The 22,571-nt window shown below is 41.9% G+C and overlaps 1 protein-coding gene and 1 non-coding gene across 4 annotated transcripts in view; both read right to left on the bottom strand.

Annotated features, from left to right (window-relative positions):
- Positions 1 to 2,570: 2,570 nt before the first annotated feature.
- The window catches only part of NETO1 (neuropilin and tolloid like 1), an 85,475-nt gene continuing 65,474 nt past the window's right edge, over positions 2,571 to 22,571 (bottom strand). For 2 of the 3 annotated variants that reach the window (XM_037508410.2, XM_054693990.1), the window contains 4 exons: positions 9,578 to 9,691; positions 8,182 to 8,740; positions 7,161 to 7,235; positions 2,571 to 6,305 (listed from right to left, as the gene is read on the bottom strand). In XM_037508410.2, coding sequence (XP_037364307.1) covers positions 7,175 to 7,235; positions 8,182 to 8,740; positions 9,578 to 9,691 — 734 coding nt within the window. In that variant the 3' untranslated portion in view covers positions 2,571 to 6,305; positions 7,161 to 7,174. The remainder of the gene's footprint in view (positions 6,306 to 7,160; positions 7,236 to 8,181; positions 8,741 to 9,577; positions 9,692 to 22,571) is intronic. The other variant, XM_037508411.2, reaches the window with a different exon arrangement.
- Positions 13,907 to 14,012, bottom strand: LOC119243920 (U6 spliceosomal RNA). Its single transcript, XR_005124901.1, has one exon. It is a non-coding gene; the product is annotated as a U6 spliceosomal RNA (small nuclear RNA).

Here is a 22,571-nt window from a genome sequence, read left to right as displayed (position 1 = left end):
GGCGGGGAGGGGAGGGATTGGGGTCAAAATAAGGGGATTTCAATTCTATGGGGAATATAAAAATAAAATTTATTTAAAAAAAGAAAAAACAGGTGTTAAAGACTCAAAATAAACAATATGGGAGGTTGGGGAGGGGACGGAGGAAAGAGAGGAGAGATTTGCTTTAGTTTGAGTATCATTAATGCAGGCTCACTGGCATCCACATCAAGCTGAATATATTTTCTTTTCTATCAAATAAGAAAAAGTCCTCAATCCATAAGCAAGTAACATAATTAGCTGTTATGTCTTTCATTCCACTTTAGCCAAGAAGTATTTTTATTTACTTTTCCCTTTTAATCTAGGTGCAGTTATCTAAAATTGGTTCATGAAAGGGACAGAAGACATGACTGTCTCTGGGGAACTTCAAATACATCTACTGCACGCAGGGGATGGGAACGTGAAATGAAGAATCTGCGCACACGTTGAGCCATTTAAAACTTTTTCATGTAACTTTAAAATCTAAACTTTAATTAAATGCTGCCCAGAAACCAGCATTCTTTTCTTCAGTTATGGCAACCTATTGTTAATGAAAATACACACTTTATACTTTTCTAAAAAGTGTGCGCAGAAAATGGCACGCGCCATGGCAGCCGCTCTGGGCACCTTTTCTGCGCTCAACACCGTGGGCTGCTCCGCCACGTGGAAGATTTTCAACCCGGGAGCAGGGTTTGCATACCCTGGGCTACATTTTGAATAACGCATTTGTCCAGATTTCCCCTCCACGTCGTATCTCTTCAACCAACCAAACCAGACACGTCCACGCCGTCCCGAGGCGGCGGGAGGCGGCCAGGATGCGGGGCGTCCACACCCGCGCCGCCGGCGGGTTCAGGCCGGCGCGCGCCTTGGCACCAGCACATGAAATGGTTTATTATTTAAGTGTAATTTTCTTGACTCGCCTGCCTGTGACCCACCTGCGCCGGCTGCCCTCGGGGGACACGCTGGGTCCGCGGAGTCCCAGCGCCCGCCGGTGCGTACTTACAGTCTCCAGGCAGCAGATCCCCCCACGGGGCTCCCCCATCCTCAGCCTCACTGATGCCGGCGGAGGCGCTTCCCGGCTGCTGGACAGAGTCCCCCGGCCACTCCCCGGCCCCGGCCCCGCTCTCCTCGCGGGGGGCGCGGTGGCCACCGCAGGCGCGCAGGGAGGGCGGGAGCTGCTCGCTGTGCTGTGCACGAGGCCCTCCTGGAGACGCCTGAGGTGCCCCCCAGGAGGCGCCCGGTCCAGGAGGGCCCCCTTGGGGAGCAGGAACGCACCGTGGTGCCCGGCTCCTGGCGCGTCCTCGAGCACCCGCGCCCCGCAGCTACCCGCGGGCCGCGCCCCAGCAGGTGCGCAAGGGCCGTGTCTGCAGCCCCGGCTGCAAGTGGGCCTGGAAGCAGGACCCGGCCAGGCCGCGGGCAGCGATGCTCAGGGCAGCCCGCGGGGCTGACCCCAGCCGCGGTCTGGGCTTGGAAACCTGATTTGTCTTTCAAGTGTGGGGGTTTCCGACTGACTAGGGCTGTGGGGGCCGCGGGGTTCCGTGTTGCTCGCTAAGTTGATGAAATAAAATAAATAGGCCAGAGATGGGGCCGGTCCAGGGGGAACGAGTCAGGGGCCTGGAAGCCAGACACGCCCCAGCGCGGAGAGAAACCTGGACACCGGGCCCCACCATGGCTCCTGCAGAGGCTGTGCGTGCTCCGGGGCCATTAAAAATTAATTTGCACGTGAGTTATTGATAAACGATTTATTTATAATGCGTTCTAGACTATCAGTAACCTTCCAAGTCATTGCCATTGGGTCCTCCACCAGCGCAGGCTGGGGCAGAGGTGCGGCTGCCACCAAGGACCAGCTTCCTCTGGGAGGCACACTGCGGGGACCTGCTGCCCCTGGGGGCGCCCCTGGCTGGCTGGGGCCGGTCAGCTTGGGGCCAGAGCTGGGGTTTTCACTCCTTGTCATGCACTGTTCAAAAAGGACTGCAACACTCTCCCCCTGTCTACATGGAGACCATCCACCATGCAGCGTGTCCTTACCTCTCCCCGAGCTGCCAGGGGACAGGACATGCTCATGGGTTGACCTGGGATGCACCGACATTCCTGTCGACGCATGAGGGCGAATATAGAATAAACGTTTCATAATGTGATATGACAGGAATATTTTCTTTTAAATAATGTACACATTTTCTGGTCCTTTTTACATTTTGTGTCCATATATGTGACTATTAAAAAGAGGTCAAAAAACATTCCCTAAAAATGAACCATGGAGCTAGACAATTACACAGGCAGGAATAAGAACCTTCTGGAAAACAACCTTAGTGAATGGCAGAAGTCTGAAGCACGCTGAGTTTATTATTCATACCTTTGAGGAATTAAAGGCATATGAAGGGGGCTTTTCTTCATAACTGAGCACAGGGAAACACAGAACCAGAGACCACAGTGAAAAATGAGATATTGAATGCCTGACATCAGTTACCTAGATTTACTTTTATTACCTTGTCTGACTTAGGTGAATAATATAATTCAGTTAAAGGAATCTGTAGTATAACCTAAGAGACTCATTAACAAAATTACTCAGGATAATTCTATATGAACAAAGGACTTCAGATTTATTGAATAAGATTATTTATAAAAACATATTTCTGGCAATTTTAACATTGCATTTCATTTTGTTACTTTCTTTAGCTCTTAGGAGGGGTATTGGAAATACTAATTAAATGGATAAGAGGTTTATAGGTAAGTCTAATTTTTGAATTCTTTCATCTTCTTAACAATTTCTTGGCGGGGAATCTTTGCCATGAGTGTGAGCACAGCAATGACCAAAAAGCAAATATGCAGTAGACAGGACACAGAAGCCAGCTCACTCCCTGGCCTTAGGCAACCCTAAAACGCTTCAAATCATGTACATTGAGGATTCAGATAATTTAAAAAATTTATTTCCAGGGGAATCTGACAGAATTCATTGTCATCACTGAAACATACAAACTCCAAAATAAGGTAAAATCTATCATTTATTTTACCACCAAAACGTCAATCATTTGTCATTACTCTAGTAAAGAAAATAGGAACCAGTATCACATTTTGAAATTGATTATGATATTCTAAGGTCGAGAAAAACTCACTTGTGGAATTTTTTAAAAAGCTATCAAATTTGAGGAAAACCCACATTTTAAGGAAAATGATAGAAAAGCTCGATATATAGTTTAAGAGAACATTCAAGTAAGTTCGAAGACCAAACTTCATTAAGCACTGAGAACAGAAGTTTATGGAGTCAGACACGCTCAGACATTTGTACTGGAAAAAAATCATGTGAGACAGAAAAGCCAGTCTCTCCACTAGATGTGCTGCTCTCCATTTAAAGTCCAAAGACACTGACCTCCTGTTCTGTTTATAGCCACATTTTGATTAGCTAATCAAATGGAAGTTAATTATGACAACTTAAATATTATATATGTTGATTTTGAAATCTGATGTATAAAAATTGAATGTTTATAAAATCAGGTACAAAAAAATCACCTTCCCAAATCAGCGTGCCAGGCTTGAATTGAACAATGAACAAGCACTTGGATGAAAGTAAAATGCTTAATTTAGGGCTTCCTAAGTGCTGTGTTGGATGATGTGCCTCCCAGATTTTTGGAAGTAAATTCTAACACAGAAAGAAAACAAAAACAGCTATTTTCAAATTAACTTACATAGTATTTATACATTATTGAAAAACATCTTATGGAATTAATAAAGCACTTGTGTACGTTTGGAATTCACTTTATCAAAAAATATAATTATTTATCAAAATAACATGAAACATCTTGAAATCTTGAAACATTTCATTCCTTACCTACTCAGGTCTCCCCATTTGAATGTAAACCACAAATTGACATGGAGTCGGTCAATAGAAGTTTTTAATGCGTTGATTGATTTCAGTCTCATGGAGCCAAACTTCCCCAACATCCAGTGTCGAGACCTACTGTCAACAAGGTGCCTCCCTGCCCCAGCATGGCCACTATTTTGTCTTCTGATTTGCCAGTGTCCACTGTTAGCTACCCTTGGTGCTGTCACTGAGACCACCCGAATGAAGACATTTGAAATAGTTTTGTTTTCCCATCGAGCTATTGCACGGTAGATATATGTAAGCTCTCTACTTTTGTCATTATAGTTTGATGTTTTAAGAGTCTCCATTAGAGGATTTCTGGTGCAATTTGCAATGAACCAACAGGTCAGAAGAACCAGTCGGAAGCCCTGTCGATAGCTCTAGGACAGTGAAGGTTCAGGCGTCTCTAATTTATTTTCCCTGTTTCTTTTGTTCTTCTAAGCCATGTAGATCACACTTTTTGGTGATTATTAATTCAAGGTGTAAAGATTTCTGTATATAGAGAAAATAATTAAACAAATGGCGAATCACTTCAAAACATAATCTTTGACTACATTAACTTTGAATTAAAGGGCGATCAAGGCAGTATGGTAATGAATAAACCACTCAAATAAAAAAGTCTCCATTTTAACAGAAGCAACGTGTATAAAAATATGTAGCAAAACAATGAAAATAATCTTTACCATGTTCAAAATTTTGTTCTTCAGTTGATCAAAATTATGGAAGTAGTTATTTCAGTGGATTGACAATTGCTTCAATATAGATTATTCAGAATTGCTATAATAAATCTTTAAATTTTCTATCATCAAATTTTATTTTCTTTCCCTTTTGTTTCTACAATACATGTGAAACTGAATTCTTAACAAAGAGGTATGTGAGGACACAACTGTAGAGTAAGGTCTGGCAAGCCTGGGCAAGTCACAGGTTTGAACTCTCATCCGCTGGACGGCTTTGCTGTCAGAACGACAAAATGCCGTAGAACTCAGCAGAGTTTTGGAAACACAGGGAGGCAGATTTACAGTCCTTCTGGTTTGAAAAATTTATTTTCTAAGAATATACACTCAAAGTTTTAAAAGTTCTCCCTCCTAAATCAAACTGTATAGAGTCTGTGTACAACTCGATAGCAAAGATAGGATGTGATTTTACTTTCATTAATTAAACCATAACTGGTGAGCTTTTGGGGAGCATATGTGTGCGTGAGTGTTAGTACAACTCAGAACTGTGTAATGGGCTCATCCAAGAGACTGAATTTCAAGCACTTAAAAAGACTTTCCCATCCTAAAAGGAGAATCTATTTCATAAAATCTTAGAAATCAAATTTTTGGAGAAGTAAGCCTCAACAGGAAGGGACAACCTCTACCCTCACAGGTGGGAAGAGTTGATACAAAGTGTGTACGCAGGTAAGCCAGTTTTCTCTCTCTCTCTCTAATGGAAGAAAACATGTCTCTTTACTCAAGTTAGGAAATTATTATACATTTTTATATATCTTTATATAAAAAGTTACAAGTAGCAAGCATAGGACACAAGAAATGGAAGAGTAACAGCAGTATTGGGGAATGCATGCTTTGTACAATGTGTCTAATAAAAAGGGCATTTTTTTCCCAACTCAAATATCCATTACTGACATGCAGGGTGTTTTCTCAAACTGTCAATTCAGTCATATTGCTAAATGCTTAACCAAAACCAAAACAAAACAAAACAAAAACATTTCTATTGAAGGGTCGGGATGGTTAAATACCTGATTTCAAAAACTATTTCTGAAACTCAGTATCTTCCTTTGATGTAAAACAGAAAGGAAACTGGGGGAATACAGGAAAGACCCCAAATGAGATTTTTTTTTTCTTATTGCCATCCAGTCCCTTTCCTCATTACTTCTGGTTGCATTTAATCATGACACAACGACAGATGTTTATAGTCCATAAAACCTCGAGCTGGTGTTTCCAAGGTCCATAGATTCACCTTTCCCGTGGCATGTTCAAGATCCCTCAGGAACCACCACTGTTCCCAATATATAGTCTATATAATGAAAACAACGCACATGTAATGCACAGCTCATCCAAAGTCCTGTCTGCTCACATATCACACCAGGTACAATTATCGAACAAAGACATGAAACAACATAGAAGCCATGTGAAACCGACAGTAAAGAGAAAGTTGGGATAGTCTTAATCAGGAACTAATTTCTTCTTCAAGTTTCCAGTAAATCTCAAAATGTATTTAAAAACTAAGGAGCACTTGGTGGCCAGCAACCAAATTACGAAATGAACATATCATTGTGCAGCAGGAATGTCTTGCCGAAGGAATAACAAATGTCTGTGATTCTTAAGTTTGGATAAAGGCAGTGGAATGAATTTAGAAATACGTCCACTTTTCACAACTCACTATAGAATTTTCTTTTCACAGTCCCCATGTTTGAATAAATAGTTCTTCTCTGAAAATAAAACACAGTTAAAACATTTTCTCGCAATGAAAAACGCATACAAATACACCAGTTAGTCAAGATTATATAGAGCATGGAAAAGCATTCACCTAATTCAAGAATAGTTGATAGGCTTGCAGAGTTTTGCAGAGATTAGCTGTCAAGCAAATTTAATTGGAGACAAATGAGTCTAACAGATTTTATCAAGCGCTAAAAGTAAGTCATTATGGTATCTGATGACAGATAGATGTGCACACACACACATACACACACACGACTGGCACTGACAGAACATTTTATATTCTCAAGCATTCAAATTTTATATCATAAAATTTGACATAACATGCTGAATTTAATTTTGGAGAAAGAAGCTGTAATTCATGCAAAAATAAAGAGCACCTGAACCATGTGTAACTATCAACAGTACTTAGTGTTTGAGTTTTGAGTTAAGTCAATAAAATTATTACCATTTTATATACTGCCTTCAGCTATATTAAGAAAATGCTCATTTTTTACTATGAAAATCTTGGATTTCTTCTGGTATTTCCTTGAAGAGTTCACTAATTTTTGTGTTTTTACCTTAAAACATAAAATTTAATAGAATAACATCCTCTTTAACAACATTGTAGCACAATGCTTGATGGCAAGAATATTAGTGTTTGTTTCAAAGCTATGGATGGTAAGAATCATCCTTCCATCAGCATTGCATCATTATATTTCTAATTACAAGATGCTATGAAACCCATGACCTCAAGAGATGATGAATAAATACCATGGTCCCTAAAAAAAATTACAAGACAGTTGCAACAGAACAAAACAAAACAGAAAACAACAAGGCGGGAGAAGGAACCAAGGGCATCGGCTTACCTGGAATTTTCTCTCTAGACCCTAGTTGTGTTGTATTCAGATTCGTGTTTGCTTAGAGACCCAATGAGGCAGAACCTGGAATGTTATGGCTATTTCATTCAACAAAGTCATATTTTGCACATAAAATAAATATGCACACATATATTTACTGAAAAGCATTCTTAAAAATTCATCAAACTGTGGAAGTGGATTGTTTCCATTCACATGCAGAAAAAATATTAAATCAGCTAAGAATATTTAAGGTTTTGAAGAGGTAAAATGAATTGAGAACGAAAGTATGTTTATAAAACAAATAAACGCTAATAAGCATGCAAAACAAGACATTAGTGGACTGGGTTTGGAATTTAGAACAAATTTATTTCTAACGTTAAAATATCCTTCCTCAAAGTTTTTACTGACTTAGGACTAATAATAATAATACTCTACAGATAATATATTGTCTTGTATGAAAAGGGAAATGAACCAAATGCTTCTACGAATCCTTGCTTCATTTAAATATAAAGGTTTAGTATTGTAGCAAAGCATGCTGTCCTATGCAATTGGTAGTATAAATATTATGTGAAATGTGGAAAAAGTATTTTCATTTTCATACCAAAAATATGCTATGTTGCAAAATATGTCATCTTTACATGACATTGCTCAGCAGGATGGGTTAACCATCATGGTAAGGCAGCTGTCCCCAAATGTCATTTCATATCTTAAGTATATAAATATTGTTGGGAGCCACCTTCATGAGCATGTGTAAAAAAGTGCCATGGACATTAAAATCATGTTTTTGGTAGAAATAAATATTGCCTATGTGTGGTAGTAAATGAGGTGTGTCTTTGGTCTGCCTGAGCGCACATCCCTCTGCAGGTAGGCGGGACTTAGCAAGAGGATGGCTGGTGCCAGGGAGGACACGGTGAGCCACCATGCTTTCAATCATTAAGAAGAAACTGAACTATGAAGACACAATGGAACATTCTGGAAGCATTTCAGTCCTCAGGTTATAGTTGTCATCAAAAACCCTAGGGATACTGACCGCTGGACGGCTTTGTCGTGTCGGGACAGCCTGTGGCTGGTGGTGGGCACCTCTTCAATCTCATCAATGTCACAGGCGTCGGCCGCGTCCTGCGAGTAGTTGTGTTTCATGACGAGAATGTTCCTTCGGTTCATGGGTGGGATGAGGGGCTTGACGGGCTGAGGGGGCATCTCAGTCAAGACAGAAGCATCTCTTGTGCTGAGGTTGCTGCGGCTGCCTTTCGTGCTGGACAGCTGGGATCCACAGTGATGGTCGTGAACGCATTTGGAGGAAGACCTGCGCAGTTTATGGTAGCTCTCCAAGTCGTCGGGCACGTCGGCGAAGTCGGCCGCGGCTCCCGGGCCTCTGAGCGTGCACAGCTCGTAGTGTGGAGGCTCGAACACCTCCTGGAAAACTGTCTGGTCAAAGTCCGATTTCCTTTGGACGTATTTTTTACGAGGCTGTTTTATCTGCACGATGACAGAAATGATAATAAGGATGATGACAATGCAGGAGGTCACGCCGATGACAGTCCCGCTGGTGTTGGTCAGCTGGTCCAGCAGGCTGGTTTTCCTCTTCTCTACAGGCGGGGGAGTGCAGAGAAGAGACAGAAGAGATACACCCGAGTTAACGGTCCGCTCAGAACACAGGTGGACAGCTTTAACATGAAGGTGGAGGTGCGGAGCATTTTTACAGGCTCAAAGGAATCGAAACAGGTATGTTAAAATGAAGCACAAAGATTCCATTTTCACAAGGGCCAGGTCTCCTAGCCTAGCCGTGACCCTCCAGGGCCCCGCAGCCCTACTTTAAAGGTTCATGTGTGTTTGCAAAAGGGTTCCTAAGACACCTCGCATGACACCTGGGGATCCACTGGTTAGAAACACTGAATTCAAGTTTGCTACTGCTGTGATCTGCCAAAGTGCTTAATATGATTTCAGCCTCTTGAACTTACTGCTATTTGCTCAACATCACTTATCATCAGGGAAATGCGAATCAAACCCCAGCGAGATGCCACCTCACAGCCACGAGAAGGGGCGATAGCAAAAGGACCAGAAACAAGGGCTGGTGAGGATATGGGGGAACAGGGGACAGAGGCAGGTGTGGCAGGAAGCAAAGCTGCCTCAAGCGGCCCATTCTCCTCCCCGTGGGCCTGCAGGTCCTGTTAGGCGACATGCTTCACAGGCATTCAAGTGTTCGGGTGACCCGCTGCAGTCATGGATGGGGACACTTCTGGTCTGGTCACAGCCCGGCTGAAGGCAGAGAAAGGCTTCCAAACCGATTCCAAAACAGGCCCGAAAGTTCATAAAAGCCTCTAACGCCTCTACCTTTAAAACTGAAATATAATAATCACTGGCATAAATTTCCATCCCACCCTACAGACACAGGGATTTGGCAAATTTTACGGACTAATCTTTACCTTTACAATGATTTTCATCCCAAGGATACACACAGTTCTGGAGTCCATTGCACACCAGCGTGTTGTTAATACACATGTTACTATGGCAGAAAAACGTATTGCCCTCACAGGGAGCTGGAACCAAGAAGAAAGAGACAAAAAAGTTATAACTGATGCTAGGTAGCAAATGACATTACAAAGAGGCTAGAATGATAATTTGTCCTCATGCTGAGATGAACAACCCAGTCTTTTCCCAGATGTGTTGCCGTAGTGATGATTATTTCCTGGGGGATGAACAGAGCTGGCTGGCCTGGGGTTTTCGTTTGCAAAAGTGAAGTGCATTGTCAATACTGCTGCTTCTTTTACTTTGCTACATTCATTTGGCAGAACTTAAGTGACTACATGGATAATGTTATGCTTCATGCATAAATTTTGTATGTATAAATTCAGTTTTATTGTGCAAAAAGAACTTTGAAAAGGACATGCTTTCAACATATTAATGAAGGTTATATTAACTAAGCTATACAATAAACAAACTCTGAAACAGTATTTAAGCATGTGGGAAAAAAGCTAAGAACCTAAATTTTTTGGGGAAAGCTAACCTCGAACAACATAAAAAAGAAATGTATTATGCTCATCAACATTTAACATCTACCCGGTGATGAAATTAGCCTACTTTGCATATTATTTACACATTGTAATCAGTTTAGGTCTAGTGGACTGTGATAGCTTTCAATGTATGTTTCTGGCTCTAGGAGGTAAAATAAGGAAGGCATGAAATTTGGTTATGTAAATATGAGAAATAGTGGCTAGCTTAAAGTAGCAAAGTAAAATGATAGGTATGACTTCAATATTAGGAAAATACATTTCTTTTTCAGAGTAATAGAATATTTATGATAATCATGAGGGATTATCGTTTATAGACAGTGCTTTAAAGGTATTTTTTGTTTTTACCTTTCTAATCATCCCATGGATCTCATAAAATGCAATTTTATTGATTTTTTTTAATAATAGTTCTGTGACCCTTTAAAGGATAGATATTCTAAAAGAGCATTATTATATGCAAAGCACATCATTTACAGTGGTTAATCAACCAGGAAAGATTTAATGGTCAAGAGCATCTACACATTGCATGCATTTGTAATGAATTTTTCACCTTAAAAACTATATGCTGCAGGTATTTTAGAAAGTTACCATTTTTAGTGTATTTAATATATTAATCTGAGCTGGCAAGAAAATACCCTGCAGAAAGCCTTTTGGTATAATTTAACATGGCGAAAGAAGTTCTTTTCCAAAGAAACCATAACAATCAAGTCTTGAACACCCATATTAGGGCAAAGATTAGCTCAAGCAAAGTAATTCCTTCTGGTCTTCAAGTTCCCTCCCCACCCCCCCACCTCCACCCTCTTTTCCCAAGAGAACAGTTTCTTCTTCCCTCTGGGTCCCTGGTTAAAGAGTAAAACAAACAAACAAACATGTAATTGTTGTTTAAAAGTAGGACAAAAGGTTGAAAATATGTGTCAGTCATGATGAAAATGATCATGTTCAACACTTTACTGGGCTGGTGACCTTAAGCGTGTGTAAACCACTTTTACTGTAAACTGTGATGATGGATCTGTTACTGCAAACTTCTGCTTTTTAGGAAGTACCCAAATTTGAATCTCTGTGGTCAACCGTAATAGTTTTTGTAGAACTGATATGGTCTGTTAAGCGGATAATAAGTGTTGTCAAAAAATGTGTATACAGGCCAAAAGGGGAGTTTTTGACAAATGGATGAGAATGGCTACAAAACGCTTTAATAAAAGCTAGGGAGAAAAAAAAAAAAGCCCTTCAATTACCTAGTAAATTGTGGTGATTTTGAAAAATACAATTATCCATCAAGTAAAGACTATCTTTAAAGAATCATAAATATTTATCAACTTTCCCAAAAGTTGGAAAAATCATTATAATTAATGTTAAACAGGATGGGTTAGTAGAAAATTAAATAATGTGAAGTGTAATACCAGTAGTAAGATGGTAAGAGCACAGGGATTTGAATTCTAAATACTCTGATTATAATTTATTTTTGTTTCAACTGCTGAGTGGTTGTGAAAATGTCTACACTCAATCAACATGTGAGTCTCCATATCATTAAATCCTGGCGGTTTAACCAGCAAACAAATCTGGCCATGGTTGAGGAACAAATGTGGAGACACTTAAACATTCTGAACATAAATGCATTTAGTTTCATGGACACCAAAAGTAAAACACACTGAATTCTGGATTTCCTTGATTTTGTGTCTAGCTATTTCTCAGAAATGCACATATGCCATGGCTCAATTAAAGATTCTGATTTCTCTTTCCTACAGAGGCTTCCAGGCGCTATTGAAACCACATCACAACAGTATTGTGTATGCAGTTTTGAAATATTATTCCGATATACCAGAAAATTCTTTTTCTTAAATCCTGTTTGAACGTACAACTTTAAAAGAGTTTAACCCTTAGTAAACTACCATTATCTTTTCTTACAAGTTCTTTTAATTTTTAATCTCTCAGGTGGCTCAGCAATCTAAGGCTTAGAGAAATATCCAACTGATATTTTTAACTGATTAAAATGTCTTAATCAAAGGTTCACCCTGGCCAGGCTAGCTACTAGCCTATCCCAGGGAGCAGGTGTGTTTATTTGTGGAGAATTAGCAATCCAAGCCACGGCCTCCAAACACATTACATAGTGCGCGAGTCCCAGAAATGAAATCTCAGCATTATTTCTTTGGCTCTTTTACTCTTGCTGAGAAAGCACATACTCCACTAATTTGTAGAGGATTTGTTCCACTTAAAAATTCAATACAAATTGTCAAAGACTATTACCTCTTAAAACCAGTCTCCTTATATCCTAAAGTTACCTAAAAGAGAGTCAAGCAGAGTGAAGATTTGCTTACAATAAAGTGGCAGCGAAGAAATACTCAGAATTCAGAGCACTTCTCAGGCCTTCCACAACCAGAAGCACCAACTTCTCCCTGGAATTGGTCTTCAGTTGCTCTCAGAACAGCCCAGCCTCACAGCAATACCAACCCCGAAGTACGCAGGGAGGGCTAATGGTCAGCGCTTTTTGTGTCGAATATTTGTGTCTGTAGACAAAGGGCTCTGAACTTATGTGTGGAAAGAAAAACCTGCAGCAAGTGTCCATTTTTTTTTTTATACCAAGTACATAGTAAACACACCTTTCTCTCTAAGAGGCTTCCTGAAATGAAGACTTCCTAAGTTAATTTTCTAAAAAACAGAAAACAGAGCTTACGCATATTAAACACATGGAAATGCAGACCTTCATACGTGCTCTATTACCTGGTGGGATACTTAGATGTAAAAGCTGTGATTTTCCTACATTCATGGGTTAAGAAGACCATGAAGACAGCATGTGTGTTCCAACACTACATTGTAAAGAGGGATATTCAGACCCCAACTTGGAGAACCAAATCCAGGGAGTAGAGAATAGATCTTGGGCTCCATTAGAAAGGCAGGAGTTTTTCTGAAGTTTTTAGTGATTCTATAAAATTGAGACTTGGGTAAAAGTGGCACGTTTTCCTACAGCTGTAGTGAAATTTTCAAAACAGAGAAATAGAATACACAGATCCAGAGCTTGAGATTATAGATAAGTGGCAGAGGCTCAATTTTAACTTTTAATTTGAAATATCTTCAGTGACTGTCCAAATACTTCAGAAAAGTCTTTGGTAACTCACAACTTAATGCAACATTTTCCTCTGGTGTATCACACCCATAAAACTCAATTTTCTCTTTCATATTCTAACTACTAAAATAATACTTTTGTGCAACACTTATACTTTATTTTTTTTTTACTATTTTTTAAATAATAACTGAACTTAGTGTTCATGGAATATCACTTTTCTATCGGATTCTACGTTTAAATCTTTACATGTTCCCATGCTGACCACTAGGTGGTGGGCTTGCACTGCTTGTCCGTGAAGCTGGAACCCTACAGGCACCTGGTATCAGGGAATTTTATGTATATTTATTGTTGATTCTTAAGAAATAAAAAAAAATTAGCAGCGATAATCAAAAGCGTTTTTAGTAAACATGAGTTAGATAAGAGAGAAAGCATAGCAACCACAACAAAGTTTTATTTAAAATTTTAATTAAAAAAAAAATCATAGACCATGCTACAATGTTAAAGGTCCGATCTTAACCATCTTCAGGATTGTGTCACAGGTTGTACAGATGATTGCTTGGGGCTTAATTCCAATTCTGCAATTAAGAGGTTTTTAGTTTATAATTCTAAAGTCACTAATGCTCCTTCTAACTACTGTGTGATCTCCTTTCTCCCTCCACCCCATTTTATTTATTTTTTATTATTTTTTTAATATGGAACACATCACGAAGTCATGTGTTATCCTTGCTCAGGGCCAAGCTCATCTGGTCTATGTCATTCCAATTTTAGTGCATGTGCTACTGAGGCGAGCACCCCATTCCATTTGAAATCCAGAACTCCACTAAATAAGACTCAGGAAACATTATAAAATGGAAATAAGAGCCAGCATTTTTCTCTCTGATGCACTGACACTCAGATGCCTGTGGTCTGGTTCCCCAGCAGCCACTGCAGAGCAGCGCAAAGTCAAAGAACATCACACTTCATCAAGAACTCTGGAAATAAAAGTGGGTCTTGAGTCTGTTTTCTATTTTAAAACTCAATATATTATCTAAATAGCTGCCTGGGGCCAAGTTCAGGTGCTGCCCTCAGGCCCTCCAGCTCTACCCAGACTCTGCTTTTTCCACACATCCTCCTGGCGGCCCTCAAATTCCTTTAATGTCTTTGATTCAAGATTTGTCAGAAGCTCAACCTCCCCTTGCTCCATGCTGGCCTGTGTGGGCACATCTCTCTCTCTCTCTCTCTCTCTCTCTCTCTCTCACACACACACACACATACACACACTCACATGATCACACACTCAGATCCCCACAGTCTCACAGACACACTCATACTCATGCACACTCAAGCGCACGCCCGGTGTCTTTGGGTCTTCTGCTTCTTTTTTATTGCTGGAATTTCCTCAGCCTTAAATGGACTGGAAAGTGTCACACACGTGCAGAGAAGAGGCTTTGACACGGAGCCTCCCATTACCTGCCCTCACTTCATGCCTCAAATTCAGGTTTTTTTTTTTTGTTTTTTTTTTTTTTTTTTTTGTGGGGCCCTCGCCGGTGGCTGGGGATTGAACCAGCGCTGCAGGGGCTGCGGGCAGCTTCGCAACCCAGCGCTCAACTGCTGCGCTATCAGGGTGGCCCCGAATTCAGCTTTTATCAGCCTGAAGGCGCTGATTATTTCAAATTTCCTGACACTCAAGATGCTCTCCTGTCTGCTAGTTTCTTTGCCTGAGAGATGGAACAAAACTTAAATAATTACATAAATAATTACAAATATGTAAATATAACACTTATCTAGAGTGCAAATGCCTGACAGCAGAACCCAGCATATTTGAAAACTCAGTCACTTAGACGTGTGATAACTGGGTCCACCCGGGGGGATAAAATGGGCATCCCCTGCCCGCTCAGGCCCCTCAGCCCACGTGTGCGGACCCTGTCCTCAGCCCTAAGAGGCCCTTCTCTCTGCCCACCCCCTCTCCTGGGGGAGCTTGGCCAGACCCAGAGTTTCTACACCGTCTTCTTAGGGGCTGCGCTGCCCGGGACTCCTGCCCGGCTGGCATTTATACCACACAGACCAATTCCCCCGAGGGCCCACTAGGCTTCCAGCTGCCACCTCAGGGGGAACACGGCTGAACAGGCTGACTGGGACGGCGATCACCCCAGCACCCTAATTTGTAAGGAATATCTATACTTCTCTCAATGAACTTCATGGGAAAAATGTCTTTACATCAGCTGTCAATGCTGAGCAAGCATCCGCAGATGCAAAGACTTCCCAACTGGATTTAAAAACGTATCGTCTGCAGCTGAATGTATTTTAACAGTGGTTTTCTAATCACAGAAAAAGACGCAAGAAAAATATCAAATGCGTTTGACCATCAGAACTGCTTCCAAAATAAATGTTTTGTTTTGTTTCATTTTTCCTAAAATCAATGGGAAAACTGCCCCTCGCCAAACTACGCCTCCCACGACCCTCCAGTAGCAACGGAGGGAATGACATTTGATATGAAAAATGTCGACCAGATTTGAGGCCAGAAATAGATTTTTCCATCTCCTTTATCATCTTCACACACTTTTTTGAAAAATCAATATCTGCTCCCAAAACCTGTGTCCCGGAGTGACTGAGTTATCTGTCAAAATATCCAGCATTGTCAAGTGAGATAGTCCCTCTTTTTATCATGCAAGATATTGTATTCACAGCCTCAATTTGATCTCATTCATATTCATTAGATGCCCTAAACTTTCTCTTAACATTGCATATTCTTCCTGTTCCTAGGACATCATACTAAGGAAAGAGAAACAGCTTCAGGAGAAAATTCTATTCCTTCTATACAGGCTGTTTCCTTCATAGGACATGAACCACTTCATGATTTATCCATTCCAAGAAATTACTATACAGTTTTATACTATGATTAGATCTGTCTTGGATCAGCTAAGAGGTGATTTATTCATTGTATGTACTGAGACGTGACCTTAATTACAAAAGGATACTTCATTTCTTTGGGGTCTGACTCCAATTATTAGCAGGACTTGACCAGGTGGCCCAGAGTTTGTTTTCATGGCCGATGCACACATATCTGCTAGAATTGGATATTTGAAACCTTAACCCAACTCCTGTTCTGGAAATGACTATATTTGGTTTCATGATTGAACATTCCAACTCCGCAAGTAAGGACCTGGCAATAAATAAAGACTAGAGTCAGCACATACAGACCCCATGACCTCCTCATGTGTGGTTGCTAGTTTGAAGGCTCACAATTCGTAGTGAGAGTCCCTTTCCAAACAGTAAACACAGCCTGCCCATTTTCAGTGACAGGGACAGACTATAGTAGCTACGAAGCCAGAATAAGCACATCAATATCTACTAGATCCGAGGGGGCTATCAAATATTAGAAGCTTGTTGCCTTCATGCTTATCCACTGGATCCCTGGGAAATGCACACTTTAGCGAGACAATGTGGATCTAAAATTTTGAAGGAAAAGTATACGAAATTGTCTAAATAATTCAACACATAAAAACAGTAGCCAATTATTTAAATTGAGACTTTAGTGTAAAACATTACGTATGGAAGCTGATCTTCAATTTTAATTTTTCCACCCACCTATGTATCTATATGCATGACATTGCTTTAGCGACTTGGTAATGACCAGGCCAGCAACATGTGTCCACCAATACTTGTTGACAGTTGTTAGCCTTTGGGTATATTTGGATTCAACCATGTTGAAAGAGAGGGAAATGCAGGGGGAAGTGGGGGAGTGAGAATCCCTGGCCGACAACACAATTTTGTATGATTGTCTTTTGTTCAAAAGCTTCATTGCTACCAGCTGTAAAGCTTCCTCGATTTTATGGAAAAGGAATTGAGGCTTAAAGATAAAGTGTTACAGGTAAGAAAGTGGTAGAATAAATTGACCAGATGTTCCTACACATTTTTCATCCTATTTCAGATTTTTCAAACAAAAAAATCAATTTTCAAATGACCATTTGTGATGTTATTTCTGAACATGCTTAACAATAACTTTCAAATTCTGAATACATTTTTTCCTTTCCGAAGTAACATATTTATATTGTAATGATACATTTGCTTCTTTCATATTTTTCCTACAGTAATAATTTAATTTTTAAATAATTTCTTCCTAAGGAAGAATATTTTTCTTTGTTTAAGGTTTATTTATTTATACAAGAACTGGGGTATAGGCCAGAGGCACAGGAGGGTGAGAGGATTCACCGGATACACAGTGGGAAGCAGAACAGGCAGACTGACTGAAATACACTGTTGAGCGGAGCAGCGGGGAGATAGCAGAGGTCTGCCCCGCCATGTGGGAATCTCCCTGGCCGGCCGGGAAATGAACCAGCGCTGAGGAGGCTGCGGACAGCTTCACAGTGCTGCACTCAACGGCCTGTGCCACCAGGGAGGCCTGGAAGAATATTTTTCAATAGTGGACTATGAAACAGCCGTTTAGATACGCTATTCCATTTGGCACGTGGACCTCTGGCCTTTAACTCAGCTATTTTTCTTTCCTTTCTTTTTTTTTTTTTAAGATTTATTTATTTATTTATGCATACAAGAACTGGGGTATAAGCCAGAGGTACAGGGGGTGAGAGGATTCACTAGAGAGTGGGGAACAGAACAGGCAGATGTACTGAGTCCACTGCTGAGGGGAGCAGCGGGCGAGCCAGGAGAGGTCTGCTGTGCCATGTGGGTCAGCTCCCTGGCCGGGGATGGAACTCATTCTGCACTGGCTGGCAACAGCTTGATAGCTCTGTCTTTAACCCCTGTGCCCCCAGGGAGGTCCCTATGTTATTTTTCATAATTCATGCTGAAGAGTTTATCAGTATAATAACGACAAAGAGGCAAAAACAAAGGGAAACTGTCAGACGAGTTGTGGCAAGCTCAATAATGCTCCCCCAAGTCCTCACTATTCCCAGAGCTTGTTACTCTATATGGCAAAAGGGAACTTCAGAGATGTGATTAAATTAAGGGTTTCATGATGGGGAGATTGATCTGGATCACCCAGGTGTGGCCAGTATAACCCAAAGTCCTGATCAGAGAGAGGCAGGACACCATGGACAAGGGGAAGTGACAAGAGCAGAGAAAGATGTGGAGGCGTGACCTTGCTCGTGCTGAATAAGAAGCTCCGAGTCAAAGAAAATCAGGGGGGACCGCTCCAGACACGTGGGAAGGTGAGGAAGTGTGTTCTTCCTGGGAGTCTTCCCAGAGAAAGGGGCCTGCTGACCCCCTGGTTTCAGCCCAATGAAACCCATTTTAGATCATAAGTTTGTGTAGTTTTAATCACTGTATTTGTGGTAACCCGTTATCACAGCACTAGGAAATGCACATGGCCGTTTCTACGTGGTGGCTGATGTCGGGGGTCACCAGAACTCTGTAGCCGCCCAGTGCGCTGTGAGGGTGTGGAAACACAGCATGGGAAACACAGCGAGACATCTGAGGTTGGGAAGCAACAGCCTTCAACAGAGTCCTCAACCTCACAACTTACGAGTCAGAATTTTCTGAGAAGTAGGTGAAGAGCAAGTTTTGTAATTATCTACATTGTAGACATTACCGTAGGATGATAAACATGTCTCAAAGTGAAAGCTTACTGATGACGAGGTTAACAGAACAGCACTAGATACTTAACATTCAGGGTCAAGCTGATGTTGAAGTTTTTTGTTTTTTGGGGTTTTTTTTTTTTTTTGGCACTGGCTACAATTTTATCACATCTCCTGAAGAACAAAATTTAGGAATAGAAATAGTCAATGCTGGTCAACAGAGTTAAGTCATATGTGAAGTAGCATTGACTGAAGTAAGACTGACATTTGGATCAGCCCCTGTGTTGACAATGGCACATCAGGGCCTTCCTGGTGGTGCAAGGGGTTAAGCACAGCACTATGAAGCAATCCGCGGCCTCTGCAGCACGAGTTCGATCCCCGGCTGGCCAGGGAGCAACCCACATGGCGCAGCAGACCTCTCCTGTCTGCCTGCTGTTCCCCTCAGCAGTGTGTTTTGGTTGGTCTGCCTGTTCTGCTCCCCACTCTGTCTCTGGTGAATCCTCTCACCCTCCACATCTCTGGCCTGTACCCCAGCTCTTATACACATAAATAAATAAATCTTAAAAAAAAAAGGTACATCACTACTTTGCAGGTATAGTCTGAAAGTGTGCGGTGGTTGTTGGGTTCATTCAGTTGCTTTACTGCTTTATGGGAGGGGAGAAAGGGCTGTGTAAAAAGTGCCAAGTGAGGGAGAGAACGGACCCTGGACTTCTGGTGATGACAGGATGCAGTATCTACAGATGACGCAGAGGCTGCCCTGAGACCCCTATGATGCCATAAACCAGTGTGACTTCAAAAACAAATCACACAGCATAACACCAGGCCTGTGTTTTTCTGTTGGGTAACAAATGACGACAAACTCTGATTCAAGTAACACCCATTTGTTACCTCACAGTTCTGTGGGCCAGAGCTCTGAGGAGGCTGGTTTTCTCGTCAGCTCTCAGGAGGCTAAAATCCAGGTGCGCAGCCTGGACTGGGTTCCCACGGCAGCACACAGAGGCTCACCCATGTTGTGCGAAGAACTTAGTGCCACAGGACGTGGGACCGAGGCTCTTGCTTCCTCACCAGCTGTCCACTGGGGTCATTCCCGGCTCCTAAGGAGCACCCCCATTCTCCACCTCATGACCCTCTCCTACAACGCAACAGCGTTTTCTTTTCAGGCCAGAGGGTTTACTTGCTACAACTAACAGTCTTTCTCCTTAATTTACCCCTGGCCTGTAAACCTTCTTTTAATAGAGTATAAAGACTATCATCAATATTTTTCTGGTATAATCAGACCAACCAGAACAATCTTCTTTTGATTAATCCAGAGTCAACTGGCTAGGGCCCTCACTACTTATGCAAAATCCTTTTGCCATAGAATGTGACAAGATTGTGGAGACATGAGCCCCGGCAGCTCCTGACTCACAGGAAAAGGGAGACAGGGCTGGTGCCAGCAGATGGCAGGATCAGGCTCGTCACACAGCCCTGCCTATCAGGGTCCGCCTGCTGCCCCCAAATGCTTCATTTTCCTTATCGATGCAAAATGCACTCGCCCTCCCCAGGGTTCGTCAAAGTAGCATCTCATTACAACAATTCCAAGTTCAAAATCTCACCATGTAAATCATCCAAATGTGGTGCCTGAGACTGCTGAATGCTGAGCTCCCATCCCTGCATCCTTGGGTTGAAGGGGTGCAGCTCCTCTCCTTCAAGCCTTGGAGGCAGGTTACCCTCCTCATCACACCAAGAAGGGCTGGGGATAGGACTGCTCAGCATTACAGAGATTCTGGTTCAAAACAGGGGGAACAGAGAGAACATGGAAGTCCCGGGTTCAGTTCATAAACATTTTGCACTCCAGTAGGATAAATGGATTTCTCTTGACTATGTTTCAAGTTTTAGGAAGAATCCTCTGTAGCTGCAGAGGTTACCCTCCTGGCTCTAGGGAGGTTCTGTTCTCCTAGTCAACTTTCCTTTGCCAGGAAAAGTGACAGTCAGCAGTTGAGTTGTTTTGTAAGATTGCCTCATGCCATTAGAAACTTGGGGTTCCAATAACCTCTTTTCATGCGGTGCACTTGTCTCTTTCATTCCAAGCTCACAGCGTTTCTGTTGAAAAGTCCTCCTCAAGAACCCTGTGGGCCTTGCTTGAAATTCACTCATCGGTTACTGAGATAAGCTCTTCACTCTCCTAAGCGCCTGCTGAGACGGTTGAGGGTCACGTCTTCCTGGAGGCGCCATGGTTCAAGGTAGAGGGTCTGCAGGGCACAACCCTGACCTCTCGAAAGCACCTTTGAGCTTCTGAACACTGTGATTCGGTGCTGTTCGGGTGGTTTAGCGAGTCTGTGCAGTCACACACTCAGCCTTTTCTCTCTACCACACTTTGCACCATCATGTCTGATTTTTAACATATTTGCCAGCCGGAGAGGTGGGAAATTTTCAAAGTCATCCAGTTCTAATTCCATTTTGTTTAATAGTTCTTCCTTCGGTTTATTTCTCCCCTCTCACACGTTACTATAAACGGCAAGAGGCGCAGGGCTGCGCTGCCCACGCTTCCTCGGTGCTTACTTAGCTGTACAGCAATGTGTGTCACTTGCAAGTCCGCTGGTGCAGCCCTGCAGGACGTGATTTCACTGAGCTTCCTGCCACTACAACCAAGGCTCGCCCCTCCCCCAGTTTCTAATAACAAGTGCCGCCTTCTAGCTGAGCTCTCGGCAGCCCGCCAAGTGCAGGTTTATTTTAACCATCTGTCTAAGGCATTTTGGGCTTCTTCTATCATGCTTCTCATCATTCAGCCAACCTCTAACCGTGGCTTGATCTTAAAACTGCTTTGACATTTTTGCTATCTGACACGGCAGCACTTTCTTCACCAAGACCCACTAGGGATTTCTAGGGCTCTGTGACAAAACTTAGCACCCTAAAACACACAGTTCCTATCCCACAGGATCAGAAGCCCAAGCACCGGCTCTTCTGCTAGGATCAATCAAAGGTTGGCGGGGGCTGTGGTTTTCAGCTGGTTCTCAGGGTGCTGTTCCTGCTGATTCAGGTTTTGGCAGAGGCAGAATTCGGCTCTTTGTGGATAAATGACTGAGTGTTCACCCCATGTTCTTGTTGACAGTTGGCCCCAGGTGCTCTCAGTTCCTAGCTTTGCCCCTCTTAGAGGCAGGCAGTGCACAACATGCCTGTTGGCTTCTTCCCCCAGCAGTCTCACCTTATTTTAGAGAGCTCACCTGATGAGGTCAGGCCAGCCACGATTCTCACCGGATGAGGCCATGCCCACCCAAGATAATCTCTCCTTCAGTAAACTCAAAGTCTGTGGATTAAGGACCTTATTGACATCTGCAGAAAAACTTTTGCCATGGAATATAACTTAATTATTGAACAACAGCCCACGTGATTCACAAGCTTTGCCTTTCTCAAGGGGAAGGCTTGGCAAGAGGCTTCTATACCAAGAGTAGGAATCTTCTGGTTCATCTCAGCACTCTGCTCTCCACTCAATTCCTCTTGAAGCTTAAATTTTATGGCATGTATATTTCTTCATTGTAAGTAGACGTGTAGTTTATACTCTGTATCATTTTGCCACAAATTAAGATGAAATGAAATCCATTATCTCACTTCTGCATATTATTGTGAACAACAGTCCCAGGAAGTAGACAATTTGCTTTCATCTCTTGCATGTTTGTGTTTAACAGAAGCATGCTACTCATTAATCAAGTATTAAGTGATTGATATTTTACTGGGCAAAAGCTCTAAATGAAAGCAGAAAAAACTAAGGTGGAACTGCAGAAATCAAAACAAGATACTAGTTATGTTATTATTATGTTATTAATTACTAGTTTTGTTAACTGATTGTGATTACTACAAA

This window comes from Talpa occidentalis, unplaced genomic scaffold (genome assembly GCF_014898055.3).
Source record: "Talpa occidentalis isolate TD23 unplaced genomic scaffold, MPIMG_talOcc4v2.1 talOcc4.13, whole genome shotgun sequence".
Lineage (NCBI taxonomy): Eukaryota > Metazoa > Chordata > Mammalia > Eulipotyphla > Talpidae > Talpa > Talpa occidentalis.
Note: the sequence above shows the minus strand (reverse complement) of the source record. Positions and strands in the feature narration are given on the sequence as shown.